This window comes from Trichomycterus rosablanca, chromosome 8, assembly GCF_030014385.1.
Source record: "Trichomycterus rosablanca isolate fTriRos1 chromosome 8, fTriRos1.hap1, whole genome shotgun sequence".
In the NCBI taxonomy this organism is placed as follows: domain Eukaryota; kingdom Metazoa; phylum Chordata; class Actinopteri; order Siluriformes; family Trichomycteridae; genus Trichomycterus; species Trichomycterus rosablanca.
The window spans coordinates 19420715-19438095 of NC_085995.1; the positions used below are offsets into that span (position 1 = coordinate 19420715).

General features: G+C 40.2%; 1 protein-coding gene across 1 annotated transcript in view; it reads right to left on the reverse strand.

Annotated features, from left to right (window-relative positions):
- Positions 1-17381, reverse strand: part of drp2 (dystrophin related protein 2) — a 172399-nt gene that overhangs the window by 57682 nt on the left and 97336 nt on the right. Inside the window, exons 5-6 of the mRNA XM_063000547.1 lie at positions 15570-15716; positions 10975-11053 (exon numbers count right to left, since the gene is read on the reverse strand). Of these exons, the coding sequence (XP_062856617.1) occupies positions 10975-11053; positions 15570-15716 (226 nt within the window). The remainder of the gene's footprint in view (positions 1-10974; positions 11054-15569; positions 15717-17381) is intronic.

The following is a 17381-nucleotide window of genomic DNA, read 5'->3' on the forward strand; positions in this document are numbered from 1 at the left end:
AGTCCAAAAGCCAGGGTCTGTGATGGTATGGGGCTATGTCAGTGCCCTTGGCAAAGGTCATTAACACTTCTGTGATGGCAGCATTAATGCAGAAAAGTACATTGAGATCTTAGAGCAACATGTGCTGCCTTCAAGACGTCATCTTTTCCAGGGACGTTCATGCATTTTTCAACAAGACAATGCAAAACCACATGCTGACATTACAAACGCATGCCTGCGGAAGAAGAATGTACGGGTACTGGACTGGCCTGCCTGCAGTCCTGACCTGACCCCAATAGAGAATGTGTGAAGAATTTTTTAAAAGAAAAATGCGACAATCACGACCCCGTACTGTTGCACATCTTAAGACGTGTTTGCAGGAAGGATGGAACAAAATCTGAAAACTGAAAAGACAAATCACTTGGTATCCTCTGTGCCAAAGCGTCTAAGTGTGGTGAAAAGGAATGGCAACATTACAAAATGGTAAATGCTTTACTGTCCCAACTTTTTTGGAATGTGTTGCAGGCCTGAAATGCAGGAATGTATGTTTATTAATAAATTAAATGAAGTTGAGCAGACAAAAAATCTCTTGTAGTCGGGGGTCTTTTAAGTCATTGTGGTTTTTACACTACATGACTGATCGGCGATAGGGGGTCACACGCTACACGATCTACCATCAGGAGGAATGCCAGACAAGTCTGTCTGGTCTCCCAAACTACGTTTTGTCACAAAAACATGCGAGAAGTGACGAGGGGTTTAATAAAATCCAAAAATGCAAGTTGTTTGTGTAGGAAAAATAAATGAATCTGAGTAAATTGAGCTACGCGACCAGCAGTGATTGTCTGTTCAGTAGTGAATTAGAGGTTAATAAATATTTTTTGCAATGCATTGTTGGTATTATGGTTCGGCATGGACAATAAGTTCACAACAGATGGAACAGGGGCATAATATAGTTTCTATAAGAATACATTGGCACATACTCAAGCCTTACAGTATGGCTTGGGTATGTGCCAATGTATTCTTATAGAAATTATATTATGCCCCTGTTACACGTTTTTAAACTCATCCCCCGAGTTTCCCCTCACCACAATCCCAACAATTAGGACATGCATGCCACTCATTCTGAGTATTCAAAGCATTGATTGAAAGGGGGTTGTTCAAAATAATAGCAGTGAGGAGTTCAATTGGTGAAGTCATTTATTCTGCAGAAGAACGGGTGTCAATTTTGGCCCTTATTTAAGGCAGGAGGGTGGCAAATGTTGCACATGTTGGTCATAGCACATTTCCTTCTGAAATATTGAGTAAAATGGGTTGTTCCAGGCATTATTCTGATGGACAGCGTACTTTAATTAAAAAGTTGTTTGTAGAGGGAAAAACATACAGAGAAGTGCAGCGAATTATACTGCTCAGCTAAAATGATCTCAAATGCCTTCAAGTGACAACCAAAACCTGAAAGACGCAGAAGAAAGTGTGGAACTACTGTTTGAATGGATCAAAGAATAGCCAGAATGGCAAAGGTTCAGCCAATGATCACCTCCAGAAAGAATTAGGAACATGTGAAGTTACCAGTGAGTACAGAAGATGATTAAGTGAAGCCAATTTACCAGCAAGAACTCCTTGCAAAGTCCCGTTGTTAAGAAAAAGACGTGTCCTGAATGGGTTCAAATTTGCCAAGGAACACATTGACTGGTCCAAAGAGAAATGGCTCAACATTTGTGAACTGATGAAAGCAAAATTGTTCTTTTTTGGTCTAGTGGCCGTAGACAGTATGTCAGACGACCCTCGAGCACTGAATTCAAGCCAAAGTACACTGTGAAGACAGTAAATCATGGTGGTACAAAACTATGATATGAGGATGTTTTTCATACCATGGTGTTACGCCTATTTATCACATACCAGGGATCATGGATCAGTTTGAATATATCAAAATACTTGAGAAGATCATGTTTCCCTATGTCGAAGAAGAAATGTCCTTAAAATGGGTGTTTCAACATGACAATGACCCAAAACATCTTGGTTACAGACAAACAAGATTGAGGTAATAGAGTGGCCAGCCCAATCCCCTGACCTCAAGCCCATAGAGAACTTGTGGGCTGACATCTGAAGCGCGTTTTTTTGAGGCAAAACCAAAAAATGCAGAAGAACTGTGGAATGTAGTCTAATCATCCTGGACTGGAATACCTGTTCAGAGGTGCCAGAAGTTGGTCGACTCCATGCAACAGAGATCTCAGAAACAATTGTTATGCCACTAAATATTAGTTCAGTAATTTAAATTAAAGTGAAACCTCAAACATTTTTTTCAGTTTATACATTTTTTGAGTTTTTAAAGAAAAATGCTGGCACTGCTATTTTTTTGAACAGCCTAATATTCATTTTTCTTAACTTTCTATGATGGATTAACACAAACTAACTAAATTATGTTAATGTTTTGATTTAGAATTGAAGGTGTAGTATTTTCAGTGCATTTGCATTTATGGAAATAAAAGTTAATATAATGATTTTGCGCTTTATTCACTTTTTAAAAATCACTGCTATTTTTTTGAACACCACTGTATATGCAGGCAGAGCTAAGACTCGATACGATGTACTTTTGATGTAGATTCCAGCTCTGGTGTTCTAGCATGTGTTTTTACCGCTGCGCCACCTGAGCGGCCTCTGGTCCAGATATTTAACATGCTAGATATTTTTCTCGAGTCTGCGAGCGCTTGGCGAGCCACTCGGATCAAGTCATTGCACAGTTCACACAAACAATCGAGGGCCGGTTTTCAAGCCCTGAGCGAATGCCGATTTGCTTCCGAGCTGCCACATCTAGCAACGACCAGTAGGCAAGCGAAAATCATGGCAAAAATCGTGTAGTGTGAACTAGGCATAAGAGAGAGAGATACAAAGTGAGATTTTGGGAGAAGTATGGATGGAGAAACAAAGTGAGACAGGGCAATATCAATCATAAAAAAATGTCAAGCATGAAAAAGCTATTTACAAATTCCAAACAGCACAGGTCAAGTTTCTCCAGGCACAATGTACAAATGCAAAGAGACACAATGTATCTGTACATTTCAAAAATATAAGCAAGAAATAGATTCAGTTTTGGTTCCACCCCAGGAAAAAGTAGAGAAGCTACTGGGATTCATCTGTGTCTTTTGTGTTATGTAGGGCTGTGTCCACATAATATTATTTTTCTTTTTAGAAGGGAATGTCTAACACCTAATTTATGCTTCTCTAAATAATCTTCTCTAAAGATAAATAACTTATCATGCACTTATGTTTTAAGCACTTAAGTGGTGCAGATAAAAGAAACAAGGCCTTCCTGAAACACAACATCCAAAAATGTAGCCTATCTTTTTACTGGCAGTGTTTACAGACAACAAGATGGGCAAACAGACTGTGTAAATAAAGTTAATCGGCTCAGTAAAGTGACACGTCACTTATTCTGTAATTTTCAGCTGAACTGACTGTAGCTGTTTCTTTTTTTTCTTTTCTTTAAGTGCAATCAAGCAATCGGCATGTTCAGTTTTCAAAATGAGAGTGGCGTGGTAGCACAGCAGGTAGTATGACAGCCAAAGTAAATCATACATTATGGTTAGTGTCTCATGGCAGTGGTAGCTCAGTGGTTAAGGTACCTGGGTAGTCATTCAAAGGTTGCCAGGCCCCATCACTGCCAAGTTGCAACTGTTGGGCCCCTCAATTGCTCAAATTTTATTCAATGATAATTGTAAGTCGCTTTGGATAAAAGCGTCTGCTAAATGCCAAATACGTAAGGGATTAAAAGTATGTAGACACCCCCTTAATTATTGAGTTCAGATGTTTTAGCCACAAACGGCATTAAATTTGCAAAACACGTGACGCCACGAACAAGTTGACTCCAACCATCTCTCTCTATATATACGTATATATACAGTGTATCACAAAAGTGAGTACACCCCTCACATTTCTGCAAATATTTCATTATATCTTTTCATGGGACAACACTATAGACATGAAACTTGGATATAACTTAGAGTAGTCAGTGTACAGCTTGTATAGCAGTGTAGATTTACTGTCTTCTGAAAATAACTCAACACACAGCCATTAATGTCTAAATAGCTGGCAACATAAGTGAGTACACCCCACAGTGAACATGTCCAAATTGTGCCCAAATGTGTCGTTGTCCCTCCCTGGTGTCATGTGTCAAGGTCCCAGGTGTAAATGGGGAGCAGGGCTGTTAAATTTGGTGTTTTGGGTACAATTCTCTCATACTGGCCACTGGATATTCAACATGGCACCTCATGGCAAAGAACTCTCTGAGGATGTGAGAAATAGAATTGTTGCTCTCCACAAAGATGGCCTGGGCTATAAGAAGATTTCTAACACCCTGAAACTGAGCTACAGCATGGTGGCCAAGGTCATACAGCGGTTTTCCAGGACAGGTTCCACTCGGAACAGGCTTCACCAGGGTCGACCAAAGAAGTTGAGTCCACGTGTTCGGCGTCATATCCAGAGGTTGGCTTTAAAAAATAGACGCATGAGTGCTGCCAGCATTGCTGCAAAGGTTGAAGACGTGGGAGGTCAGCCTGTCAGTGCTCAGACCATACGCCGCACGCTGCATCAACTCGGTCTGCATGGTCGTCATCCCAGAAGGAAGCTGACGCACAAGAAAGCCAGCAAACAGTTTGCTGAAGACAAGCAGTCCAAGAACATGGATTACTGGAATGCCCTGTGGTCTGACGAGACCAAGATAAACTTGTTTGGCTCAGATGGTGTCCAGCATGTGTGGCGGCGCCCTGGTGAGAAGTACCAAGACAACTGTATCTTGCCTACAGTCAAGCATGGTGGTGGTAGCATCATGGTCTTGGGCTGCATGAGTGTTGCTGGCACTGGGGAGCTGCAGTTCATTGAGGGAAACATGAATTCCAACATGTACTGTGACATTTTGAAACAGAGCATGATCCCCTCCCTTCGAAAACTGGGCCTCATGGCAGTTTTCCAACAGGATAACGACCCCAAACACAACCTCCAAGATGACAACTGCCTTGCTGAGGAAGCTGAAGGTAAAGGTGATGGACTAAACCCAATTGAGCACCTGTGGCGCATCCTCAAGTGGAAGGTGGAGGAGTTCAAGGTGTCTAACATCCACCAGCTCCATGATGTCATCATGGAGGAGTGGAAGAGGATTCCAGTAGCAACCTGTGCAGCTCTGGTGAATTCCATGCCCAGGAGGGTTAAGGCAGTGCTGGATAATAATGGTGGTCACACAAAATATTGACACTTTGGGCACAATTTGGACATGTTCACTGTGGGGTGTACTCACTTATGTTGCCAGCTATTTAGACATTAATTGCTGTGTGTTGAGTTATTTTCAGAAGACAGTAAATCTACACTGCTATACAAGTTGTACACTGACTACTCTAAGTTATATCCAAGTTTCATGTCTATAGTGTTGTCCCATGAAAAGATATAATGAAATATTTGCAGAAATGTGAGGGGTGTACTCACTTTTGTGATACACTGTATATACAGTGAGCGAACATTCGGACAGCGGACGGTGTTTTTTCGGTGTTTTCTTTATATTTTGTAAAATTCAATATTAAAATGTGCAGAAAAAGCACAGTGTTGAGAAAATGACAAAAATCTATTACATTTGTTGTGGTATAATTACTCCTGCCAGCAGCTGTCACTGTGTATCAGACAGCGGTGACAGTGAGTGAGAGAGAAGAAGGAAGTCTCTGAGTAAAGTATTCTTTCTTTCGTGCAATTACACCTACAAAATACAACACTTTTGAAATAAAGAAGGAAATAATATAGAAATGTGAGAGTTATTGTTGTTTCTGGTAGATACATTTTATATAAAAAGAAGGAAATGTATTATGGTGTATGATACAGAACACGTACTGTACTTAAATGTGGTGTGTGTTTTATGTACAGTACTACTGTGTATTGTTGTTTATTATTGTTTATTAAAGAAATGTCTATTCTATCATTTAAGATAATATATACTGCAGAATGCTGATTCATCTGACCACAATACACGTTTCCACTGTGTGATGGTCCATCCTAGATGCCTCCGAGCCCAGAGAAGTCAACGCCGCTTCCGGACTTGGTTAACATAAGGTTTCTTTCTTGCACAGTAAAATTTGCAAGTGGCATTTGTGCATGTAACTCTGTATTGTAGTGCTTGACAAAGGTTTGCCAAAGTAATTCCTTGCCCATGTGGTTATATCAGCTATTGTTGAATGGCGGTTCTTGATGTAGTGCCGTCTGAGGGATTGAAAATCAGAGGCGTTCAGCTTAAGCTTGCGCCCTTGGCCCTTACACACTGCAATTCCTCCTGATTCCTTAAATCGTTTCATGATATGCACTGTAGAGGGAAAAATATGCAAATCTCTTCCAATCTTTCTTTGAGGTTCATTGTTTTTAAACATTTCAACCATTTTCCTACACATTTGTTGATAAACTGGAGATCCTCTGATCATCTGATCATCAACGACTGAGCCTTTCCTGGATGCTGCTTTTGTACCAAACCATGATTACAATCACCTGTTTGGAATCGCATCAATATTTAGTTTTCTCACCTCATTTCTAGCCCTAAATTGCCCCCGTCTCAACTTTTTTTTGGAATGTGTTACATGCCTGAAATGCAGGAATGGAGGTATATTAACAAATGAAATGAAGTTGAGCAGACAAAACATGAAATATCTTGGGTTCAAACTGTCTGCAATCAAATAAAAGTCAAAGTAAATGTAAGGAACACTGCATTTTTATTTTATTTGCATTTTCCATACTGTCCACATGCCAATTTAAACTTTATTTTACATATTCACTTTGTTAGTATTTAGTAGCAATTCCTTTTAAATGCTAAAATTGAAATAATTGCTTAGGGTAACCTTGCAAGGCTTCTCACGATACTTTTATGAATTTTTAGTCCATTTTACTGGTGTAATTTGATGACGTTGATGACACAGCCCCATACCATGACAGACCCTGGCTTTTGGACTGATAACAGTCTGGATGGTTCTTTTCGTTTTTGGTTCGGAGCACACGGTGTCCATTTAAAAAAAAAAAAAAGACCTGGAATGCTGATTCATCTGACCACAATACACGTTTCCACTGTGTGATGGTCCATCATAGATGCCTCCGAGCCCAGAAAAGTTGATGCCGCTTCTGGACATGGTTAACATAAGGCTTCTTTTTCGCACAGTAAAGTTTTAAGTGGCATTTGTGCATGTAACTCTGTATTGTAGTGCTTGACAAAGGTTTGCCAAAGTAATCCCTCACCCATGTGGTTATATCAGCTATTATTGAGTTCTTGGTGCAGTGCCGTCTGAGGGATCGAAGTACATTCTTGAGGTACATTGTTTTTAATCATTTCAATCATTTTCTCACACATTTGTTGACAAACTGGAGATCCTCTGATCATCTTTGCTCAAAGACTCTTTTTCCTGGATGCTGCTTTCGTACCAAACCATGATTACAATCACCTGTTGACATCACCTCATTACTAGCTCTAAATTGCCCCTGTCCCAACCTTTTTTTGGAATGTGTTGCAGGCCTAAAATGAAGGGGTGGAGGTATATTAACAAATGAAATAGTTGAGCAGCCAAAACATGAAATATCTTGGGTTCAAACTGTCTGCAATCAAATAAATTCAAAGTTTCTTTCTGATTTGGGATTGTAAATACCATAAATAGTTTGAAAAGCCCAAAGACCATCATATAGAAGCTAGCATTGCTCGCTTATATGAAGAAGCACAGTCAGAAAAGCTTTTAAGTTGTGATCCCCTGGAAAGCCAAAAAATCCATATTTGAAAGCCACAAATTTTAGGATAGAGCTGGTAAAATATTTTTTCGGACTCACAACTTTTTGCCTGAATGTGTACTGACTTGTAACAATTAGATTATATTTAATAAATGAGCAGCAAAATTGACTTCACGCATTTTTCGTCACCCATTCAAAATAAACATACTGCATTACTAACTTTGTTTCTTTGCTTTAAATTTGTATTGTACCATTTTAACTAGCTCTGACTATAGAATCTTGGTCCATATTGACATGTCGTATCATGTACTTTTGCCAGATCTGTCTAATCTTTATTTCTTGTACCTTCTATCTGAAAGATGATTTATTGGAATTATTAGTTCTGTTGACTGAACCAATGTTTCCTGTTCTTGGCTGACAGAAGTGGAACCCAAAATGGTTCTGTGATGTAGCCCTTCCACCTTAAGGTTCAAAATGTGTTAAATTCTAAGACACATTTGTGCCCACAACAGTTTAGCTTCAACCAATCAACATGGCTTTTACCTGCTAAACTGCGTTTTCCCTATTTTGTGTTTCCACATCTTTTTTTTACATACCCAAACAGTCTGGCATCCACAACTATCAACAATTATAAACATTTTCCCTATTCTGACATTTGATGTAAATGTTGCTGTATAGTTCTTTTTGTTGTTGTTGTTTTCTAGTTAAATTAAGTAAAGTGGTCTATGTAGCTGCAGTTTTCCTTCGTTCAGCTAACATTAATGTAGTGAGAAGCCTATTTTCTTTGGGTTATTATTCCCAGTGTTTTAGTTTAGCTAGGGTATTCAAGCCTATTTACTGCAGTATTTTAATGAAAAGGTTTAATCTGTATTCTATATTTAAATCTATTTTTTTTTTTCACTTTAGCGCATCCAATTGTTCAATTTGCATCGTGCTTCCTCTCTGTCTATGCTGAACCCTGCCCTGACCGAGGAGATCAAAGCTAACGCATATCCCTTCCAAAGCATGGGCAGCAGCCGGATGCATTTTTGCCACCCACACATTGATGAGTGTTGTGCCACCTAGCGTTGCATGCAGAGAGACACACCCTAAGGGCACTCTTCCTCATCTCTGTGCAGGCGCCTCTAATAAGCCGGCAGAGGTCGTAATCGCATTCTGACAGAGAGAGACCCACATCCGGTTCTTTGTTCCGCCCCCAATTGAGCAACCGGCCAATTATTGCTCATACAGCCACTCAGCCTCGAACCGGTAAGGCAGAGCTGGATTCGATACGATGTACTCAGGATCCAGCTCTGGTTGCAGCATGTCTTTTTACCGCTGCGCCACCTGAGCGCCCCATCTGTATTCTTTTTTATTGATGATTGCTAATACAGTGGGGCCAAAAAGTATTTAGTCAGCCACTGATTGTGCAAGTTCTCCTACTTAGAAAGATGAGAGAGGTCTGTAATTTTCATCATAGGTACACTTCAACTATGAGAGACAAAATGAGAAAAACAAAATCCAGGAAATCACATTGTAGGATTTTTAAAGAATTTATTTGTAAATTATGGTGGAAAATAAGTATTTGGTCACCCACAAACAAGCAAGATTTCTGGCTCTCACAGACCTGTAACGTCTTCTTTAAGAAGCTCTTCTGTCCTCCACTCGTTACCTGTATTAATGGCACCTGTTTGACCTTGTTATCTGTATAAAAGACACCTGTCCACAGCCTCAAACAGTCAGACTCCAAACTCAACCATGGCCAAGACCAAAGAGCTGTCGAAGGACACCAGGAAGAAAATTGTAGACCTGCACCAGGCTGGGAAGAGTGAATCTACAATAGGCAAGCAGGTTGGTGTGAATAAATCAACTGTGGGAGGAGCAATTGAGAAAATGGAAGACATACAAGACCATTGATAATCTCCCTCGATCTGGGGCCCAACGCAAGATCTCATCCCGTGGGGTCAAAATGATCATGAGAACGGTGAGCAAAAATCCCAAATCTACACAGAGGGACCTGATGAATGACCTGCAGAGAGCTGGGACCAAAGTAACAAAGGCTACCATCAGTAACACACTACGCCGAGAGGGACTCAAATCCTGCAGTGCCAGGCGTGTCCCCCTGCTTAAGCCAGTACATGTCCAGGCCCGTCTGAAGTTTGCCAGAGAGCATATGGATGATCCAGAAGAGAATTGGGAGAATATCATGTGGTCAGATGAAACCAAAATGGGACTTTTTGGTAAAAACTCAACTCGTCGTGTTTGGAGGAAGAAGAATGCTGAGTTGCATCCCAAGAACACCATACCTACTATGAAGCATGGGGGTGGAAACATCATGCTTTGGGGCTGTTTTTCTGCAAAGGGGACAGGACGACTGATCCGTGTTAAGGGAAGAATGAACGGGGCCATGTATCATTAGATTTTAAGCCAAAACCTCCTTCCATCAGTGAGAGCATTGAAGATGGAACGTGGCTGGGTCTTCCAGCATGACAATGGTAACAAAGGAGTGGCTCCGTAAAAAGCATTTCAAGGTCCTGGAGTGGCCTAGCCAGTCTCCAGACCTCAACCCCATAGAAAATTTGTGGAGGGAGTTGAAAGTCCGTGTTGCCCAGCGACAGCCCCAAAACATCACTGCTCTAGAGGAGATCTGCATGGAGGAATGGGCCAAAATACCAGCTACAGTGTGTGCAAACCTGGTGAAGACTTACAGGAAACGTTTGACCTCTGTCATTGCCAACAAAGGTTATGTTACAAAGTATTAAGGTGAACTTTTGTTATTGACCAAATACTTATTTTCCACCATAATTTACTAATACATTCTTTAAAAATCCTACAATGTGATTTCCTGGATTTTTTTTTTCTCATTTTGTCTCTCATAGTTGAAGTGTACCTATGATGAAAATTACAGACCTCTCTCATTTTTCTAAGTAGGAGAACTTGCACAATCAGTGGCTGACTAATTACTTTTTGGCCCCACTGTAAAGTGTATGTTGGACTTCTACACAGGTTGTCTTGAATTGCTCACCGCCCAGATTAAAGGAACCTTTTGTGGTTTAGAGAAGAAAAATCTGTATTGTTAAAGTACCACTGAACTAGAGTTCATAGGGCTCTTAAACTCCTAAGTGGCGTAGTTGGCTACATATTCAGTCATTGTGACCCAGTAGGTGTCACATAAACATTAAATAAAGCACTTGGAACTTGTCTGTATAATTTTCATTTTACGTTGTCACTTGGACTTGCATTGTCCGCGGCTTAGTACAGTGTGAAATGTGAAACCTCACTTACTAGCAAGGAAGTGCTGTGATCCAGGGCCAAAATCTCGGTGGGCATCCTGCAGCTGCTTTAGCCGTTCTTCAATAGAACCCTAGGAAAGTAAAGACAGGGAGAAAAGGAAAAAAATAAATACACGATCAGCCATAACACCTATAACACATAATACCACTACAGGGCAGGTATTATTCATCATTCTCAGCACTGCAGTGACAATGACATGGTGGTGGTGTGTTAGTGTGTGTTGTGCTGGTATGAGTGGATCAGACACAGCAGCGCTGATGGAGTTTTTAAATACCGTGTCCACTTACTGTCCACTCTATTAGACACTCCTACCTTGTTGGTCCACCTTGTAGATGTAAAGTCAGAGACGATCGCTCATCTACTGCTGCTGTTTGAGTTGGTCATTTTCAAGACCTAGATTGCTGGACTGTTCTCACTCCAGCAGGGACAGTGAGGTGTTTAAAAACTCCAGCAGCACTGCTGTGTCTTATCCACTCATACCAGCACAACACACACTAACACACCAGCACCACGTCAGTGTCACTGCAGTGCTGAGAACGATCCACCACCCAAATAATACCTGCTCTGTAGTGGTCCTGGGAGAGTCCTGACCATTGAAGAACAGCATTAAAGGGGTAACAAAGCATGCAGAGAAACAGATGGACTACAGTCAGTAATTGTAGAACTACAAAGTGCTTCTATATGGTAAGTGGAACTGATAAAATGGACAGTGAGTGTAGAAACAAAAAGGTGGTTTTAATGTTATGACTGATCGACAGACAGATTGATTGATTATCCTGGTCAGGAGAGAAATACCTTGGACATGGTGCCCATCTATTGTAGTTTTTTGGCCATACCACCTCAGGCATAGCACTGCTGAGGTGGTAGGCTAGCGTAAAATATTACAGTGCTTTCTTTTTTATTGTTAAAAAATGCATTTAAATTAATTTAATTAAGATCACATTGAATTTGAAGCCTATCCCAAAACCACCGGCTGCAAAGTGGGGGTATACAATCTAATACAATCAAGTGATACCTAGGGGCTGCAAATGCCCACACAGAAAAGTAGGAGGGGATTAGAGAACTGAGTATTTGTAAGATTTGGTCCAACTAATCTAGTCTAGCCTAGTCTATGCAGCTGAGCAACCCCAACCCCAACATTCTTACCATACTACCGTACTGCCCACTAGAGAATCCAGTCCAACTAATCTGGACTGAATTACAAAGCATTGGGTTTGGCAAGCAAACTACCCTTGGAGATTTCCTAAACAACAACAGAAAATTTGAACATTAATTAATTTCCTGCGACTGCTTCATGCATCTTGGTTTTTCAGATCCACAACAGGGTGCTGGTCAACCACATTACAATCACAATCACATACTACAATCACATACTAACCAGTTCATAAAGTACATTTAGAGTAACGAGTCCACCTGTAGGCATATTTGTGAGCTGGAAGGAAATCAAATTACCATGAGGAAACCCAGGTTGACTTGCTGTACTACTGCCCTGCCTACTGCAGGATTTATTCTAACAAATGTGAATTTATTAAGCAATGGATTTGACAAGTACATCATTCTTGGAGGATGTGAAGTCAGGATCTGAAGCAATGTGTGTAACTGTCTCTCCCCTTAGAATTACAGTGCAAGGACACCTGTCCTGCTGATACATTATGGGTAGTTAATAAGTCAATATGCATGCTACGCAGATTAGGTAGTCAATAAATAATGCAGCCACTTAGGCTAATTGATAAGTTCCTAATTAAACAAATTATGTACATAATTGATTAACTGATTAACTCTCTGTGTTTTTGTGTGTGTGCGCGAGTGTGTGTGTGCGTGTGCATGCGTGCGCATTTACTGCACTTGACCTAAACTGATGGAGTGGACTATTTTAAATATGGGATAAATAATTTACAAATGCTATTTTCAGAAAAGTTGGGACATTTTGTAAAATGCAAACAAGAAGAAAAATCTGTGATTTGTTATGCCTAGTTCAGACTACACGACTTTTGCCCAGATTTTCGCTCGGCGACTGGTCGGCGCTAGATTTTCCAGCTCTGGAGCAACTCGGCGTTTGCTCGGCGATCGAAACTCTGCTCTCAATCGCTAAGTGTGAACTACTCAACAACTCGATCCGAGCGGCTCGCTGGATCGAGATTTGTAACATTTCAGATATCTCAATTTGAGTTGCACAACTGGCAATGAGTGCTATGTCGAACAGCCAATGAGAACGCAAGATACAGCGTGAGGAGAAACGCAGGGGAGGAGTGTAAAAGGTTGTACAGGGGCTTAATACAGTTTATATCATTATACACCGGCACAAACAAAAGTTTTACAGTATTTCTGACCTTATCGTTCTCTACAAAACATCAACATTGCATTGCAAAAATATTTATTAACCTCCAACTCACTATAGAACAATCCAAGCAAAATCCAAGATTAATTTTTTTTTTTTTCTTTGTTTTTACGTGCACAAACTTTGATCGCCCGCTACTTGTTGACGTGCATTTTTGGACGTGGTATCATTAAACCTTTGGTCACTTCTCGCGTTTGTTTTTGTGACAAAACGTAGTTTGGGAGAGCAGAGAAGCTCGCATGCGATTATAGTTGGTGATTGATCGTGTAGTGTGAAACCCCCTATCGCCGATCAGTCGTGTAGTGTGAAATACACATCGACTGAAAAGACTCCCAAGTGCAAGAGATTCAGTCGTGTAGTGTGAACTGTACAGCGACCCGGCAAATCAGAAAGTCGTGTAGTGTGAACTTGGCATTAATTGTTGTCTCTTGAATCTATGATTGGCTGATCAGCTTCATTGTTTTTGTGCATAAAGACACAATTAGAATTTGATTCTTGCAACACACTCAAAAATGTTGGAATAGAGGTATGTATTAGTGGTGTGATATTATCGATACCAACGTTGGTATTGGAATCGGATCGATACCATTGTGATGGGATCGATACTTTAGTTTTACTTTTTCTCTGCTACATTCAGCACGTTTGTCATGTTTCGTCAGAAAGTAAAGACCATGTCTGTGTACAGACTCCGCTCCTCTCACATCTTACATGCACACCTTACTCCTCCCCTCCTGCTCTGCTGTGTTTTGTTGTGGTACTGTCACATTATGTTGTCAAAATACTATCAGACATCAGTACATTGGTAGGCATTGGAAGATTGTAAGTTTTTGAATACTTTGCTTAGCAGACACAGAAATAGGGGCGATTTTTTGGAAATAATAGTGTAAACTATACGTACGTAAAATACGGACGCACCTTATGCACATGAATGAATGAGGAGAATGCATAGTGAGGCTCTTACTCCGTGTTTTGGTGAATGAGAGCTCTTTTCTTTTCACTTTGTGCTTATAAATGTATTTTTTTATTTTAAATGAACAAGGACACATATATTCGGTCACTATTAAAAATTTACAAATGTATTCACCCAGCAAACACAACTATGTGGTAGGAGTTAGCTGCTTTGTGGTGATACGCCATGATGGTAATGTTGTGAGAAAGCAAAACACCAGAAACGAGAAATTGGACCACTTTAAACAACTGAATTCATCTACAACCCTACTAAGAGCAGCTACTTACAAACAATGTATGTATTACAATAATACACTTAAATGTCATGAAAAAAGTATCGGTATCGATATCGGATCGATACCAATTTTGCAGTATCGCACACCATTAGTATGTATAGCACTGTTCCATTACCTCTTACTATTAATAAAATTTCTAAGAGTTTGGAAACTGAGGACACTTTTTTGCAGTCCTTGGTTCACACATGACCTCAGTTGCTTAACAGTCTGTGGTTGTCATTGCAGATTCTCCTCTTCATGATGCACCATACATTTTTATTAAGAGACAGACCTGCAGGCAGGCCAGTCAAGTGCATGCACTCTTCGCATCAATAGAGCATTCACACATGCAAGTCATCCATGCCATGGTCACTGGTGCACCTCCATATCATGCATATACGTGATGTCTGGCTTTATTTTTGTGTAATAGAGTTTAAGTACTTCTTAGTCTATGTGGCTATATTTCTCACAGTAGCATGATGGTATCTCACTCTATGTCATCTGAGGGCTCAAAGGTCACTTATATTCAGTAGCGGTTTCTCTTCTTGCCTTACACAGACTAAGATTTCTCCAGATTGCCTAAATCTTTTCACAATATTATGTAAGGTAGATGGTAAAAGACCTAAAACTGATTGAACTGACAATTCTTTCATGAAGTTTGAAACACAGTAGTAAGCCACAACCCATCATTGCTATAGACTGAGCCTTTCATACTGAATTCCCTTATCAGTTACCAATTTACCTCACTACAATAGAATGTTTTAACACTGTATCTTCAATATTTTTTGATTGCTGCAGTCATTGTCTACATTCATCAGCTACTTTATTAGGTACACCTACCTTGTATGTACATTCAGTGCCAATTATATGAGCCACACCTAACAAATAGTTGCAATTGGTGGGTAAATCAGGGTTACAATTTAACAGACATACTTTTTCTTTTGTATTTAATGCTACTGTATCTACCTACCTTCCCCTAAACTATTATCTTGTATGCCATATTGTCCAAAAGTATAAAGGCTTACCTGCAGAAGCTTCCACCTGCTGTTGAGCTGCTCAAGGGCTCGAGCATTCTCCATGGACAAATGCACGTCAGAGAGGGCCAGCTGGTGGGCCAGGTCGTTGATGTGCTTCATGCCCTCCTTGATTTGGGTCAGCTCTTCCTTAAACATCTAAGGAGATAAATTTTATAGAATAATAAATATCAGTCCCTTTCAACCAGACATAATTCTAGGGTTTTAGGGCTTTATCCAAAAGGTAACTGATACCACGCCAAATTGTGGTCTTCGTTCTTGTTGGGTGCGAATCATACCAAACATTAAGGTAAAAATACAAATGATGTAAAGCAACAGTGAGTGAAATTGACATTCCTTTATACAGTACATTCCAATCTTCTGGATGGGAGACCTAATAGTAATGATAATGGGATAACAATACATAACAATACAGATGTTAATGAAATTCATTAAGTCTTCTCATGTTTCACAATAAGAATAGCTATTTTAATTTATCACTACTTGTAGCTTATTTAAGTTGCCATCGTGGGTCAGTGGGTAGCACTGTTGCCTTACAGTGAGAAGGTCCTGAGTTTGATTCCCTGGTGGGGTAGTCTGGGTCTCTTCTGTTAGGAGTTTGCATGCTCTCCCTTTTTCTGTGCCGGCTGGGCTGAGCAGCCACATTAACAATGATTGGCCTGTTGTTCAGATATGGGTGGGATCTGCTGGCTGATTGATGTGCTGTCAGGGTGTGTCTCTCCGTACACAGTGCTAAGCTGCACCGCACTTAGGTGTTAAGGTGATGTAGGTGTAGGTGATAAGATGCATATGGCATGCTGCCCACATGTCGGAGGGGGCGTGGGTTAGCTTTGTTCTCCTCAGTCGGAGCAGGGATTGGCATTGGTGGTGAGGAAGCTTGATGCAATTGGACGCGATAAAAGGAAGAAAAAAGGGAAGAAAATGCATAAATAAAATAATTTTTAAAAAGTATCAAATTTTGAGTGTATCTTTAAGCGCAATATAAAACTGCATATTACAAGTTTGACATAAAATATTATCTTATTATAATGAACTTTTTTACCTCCCAAATGGTTTCAAATCCATATATTCTCTGTACACAGGGTATAACAATGGTGGTGTAGTACCTATGTAGTACACTATATGCCAAATACAACAACAGTTAATAGACACCATCCAGTGGAAAGCCAATGAGACAGCATCAAAAGCCCAATAAGAACAATATTTAAATGACTCTCCCAGGTGCAGCACATTACCGCTAATGAGATAAAGAGACTGTGGTTGTGTTCGAAATCACATACTTAAACAGTATGTAATAGATTGGAGACAGTGTGCACTGCTCAGCCGGTAAAGCAGTACGCTCTTTCAGTACACAAGTGTACAGTAGGCACGCAACCTCGTATGTACTACGTTCACCATCTTACCAACGTCATGTGATGCATGACGTCTCATCGCCACAGTTATAACAATTTTAAAATCGGACAAAATTAATTCTGTCGCTCTCCACAAAGCTACTTATAACGTTATTCAGGGTTGTACTTAATCATAACATTTTTAATGTATGTCTTACTTCGCCATCTATCTTCTTCGCTATGAACGCCTTTGCAGCTCCATTTAAATTATGGGACAGATTATCGGACCGTAAGTGTGCATCGTTTGCATACTTAAAAATTGCTGCCCAGGCGGTAGGTCATCCGGGTACTTTTCGTGTACTGTTTAATGAATACTACATATTCGGACACACTAACCGCTCTCACATACTGCTTTCGCGTACTGTTTAGTATGGAAGTATGTGATTTCGGATGCAGCCTGTCTAATTAAAGA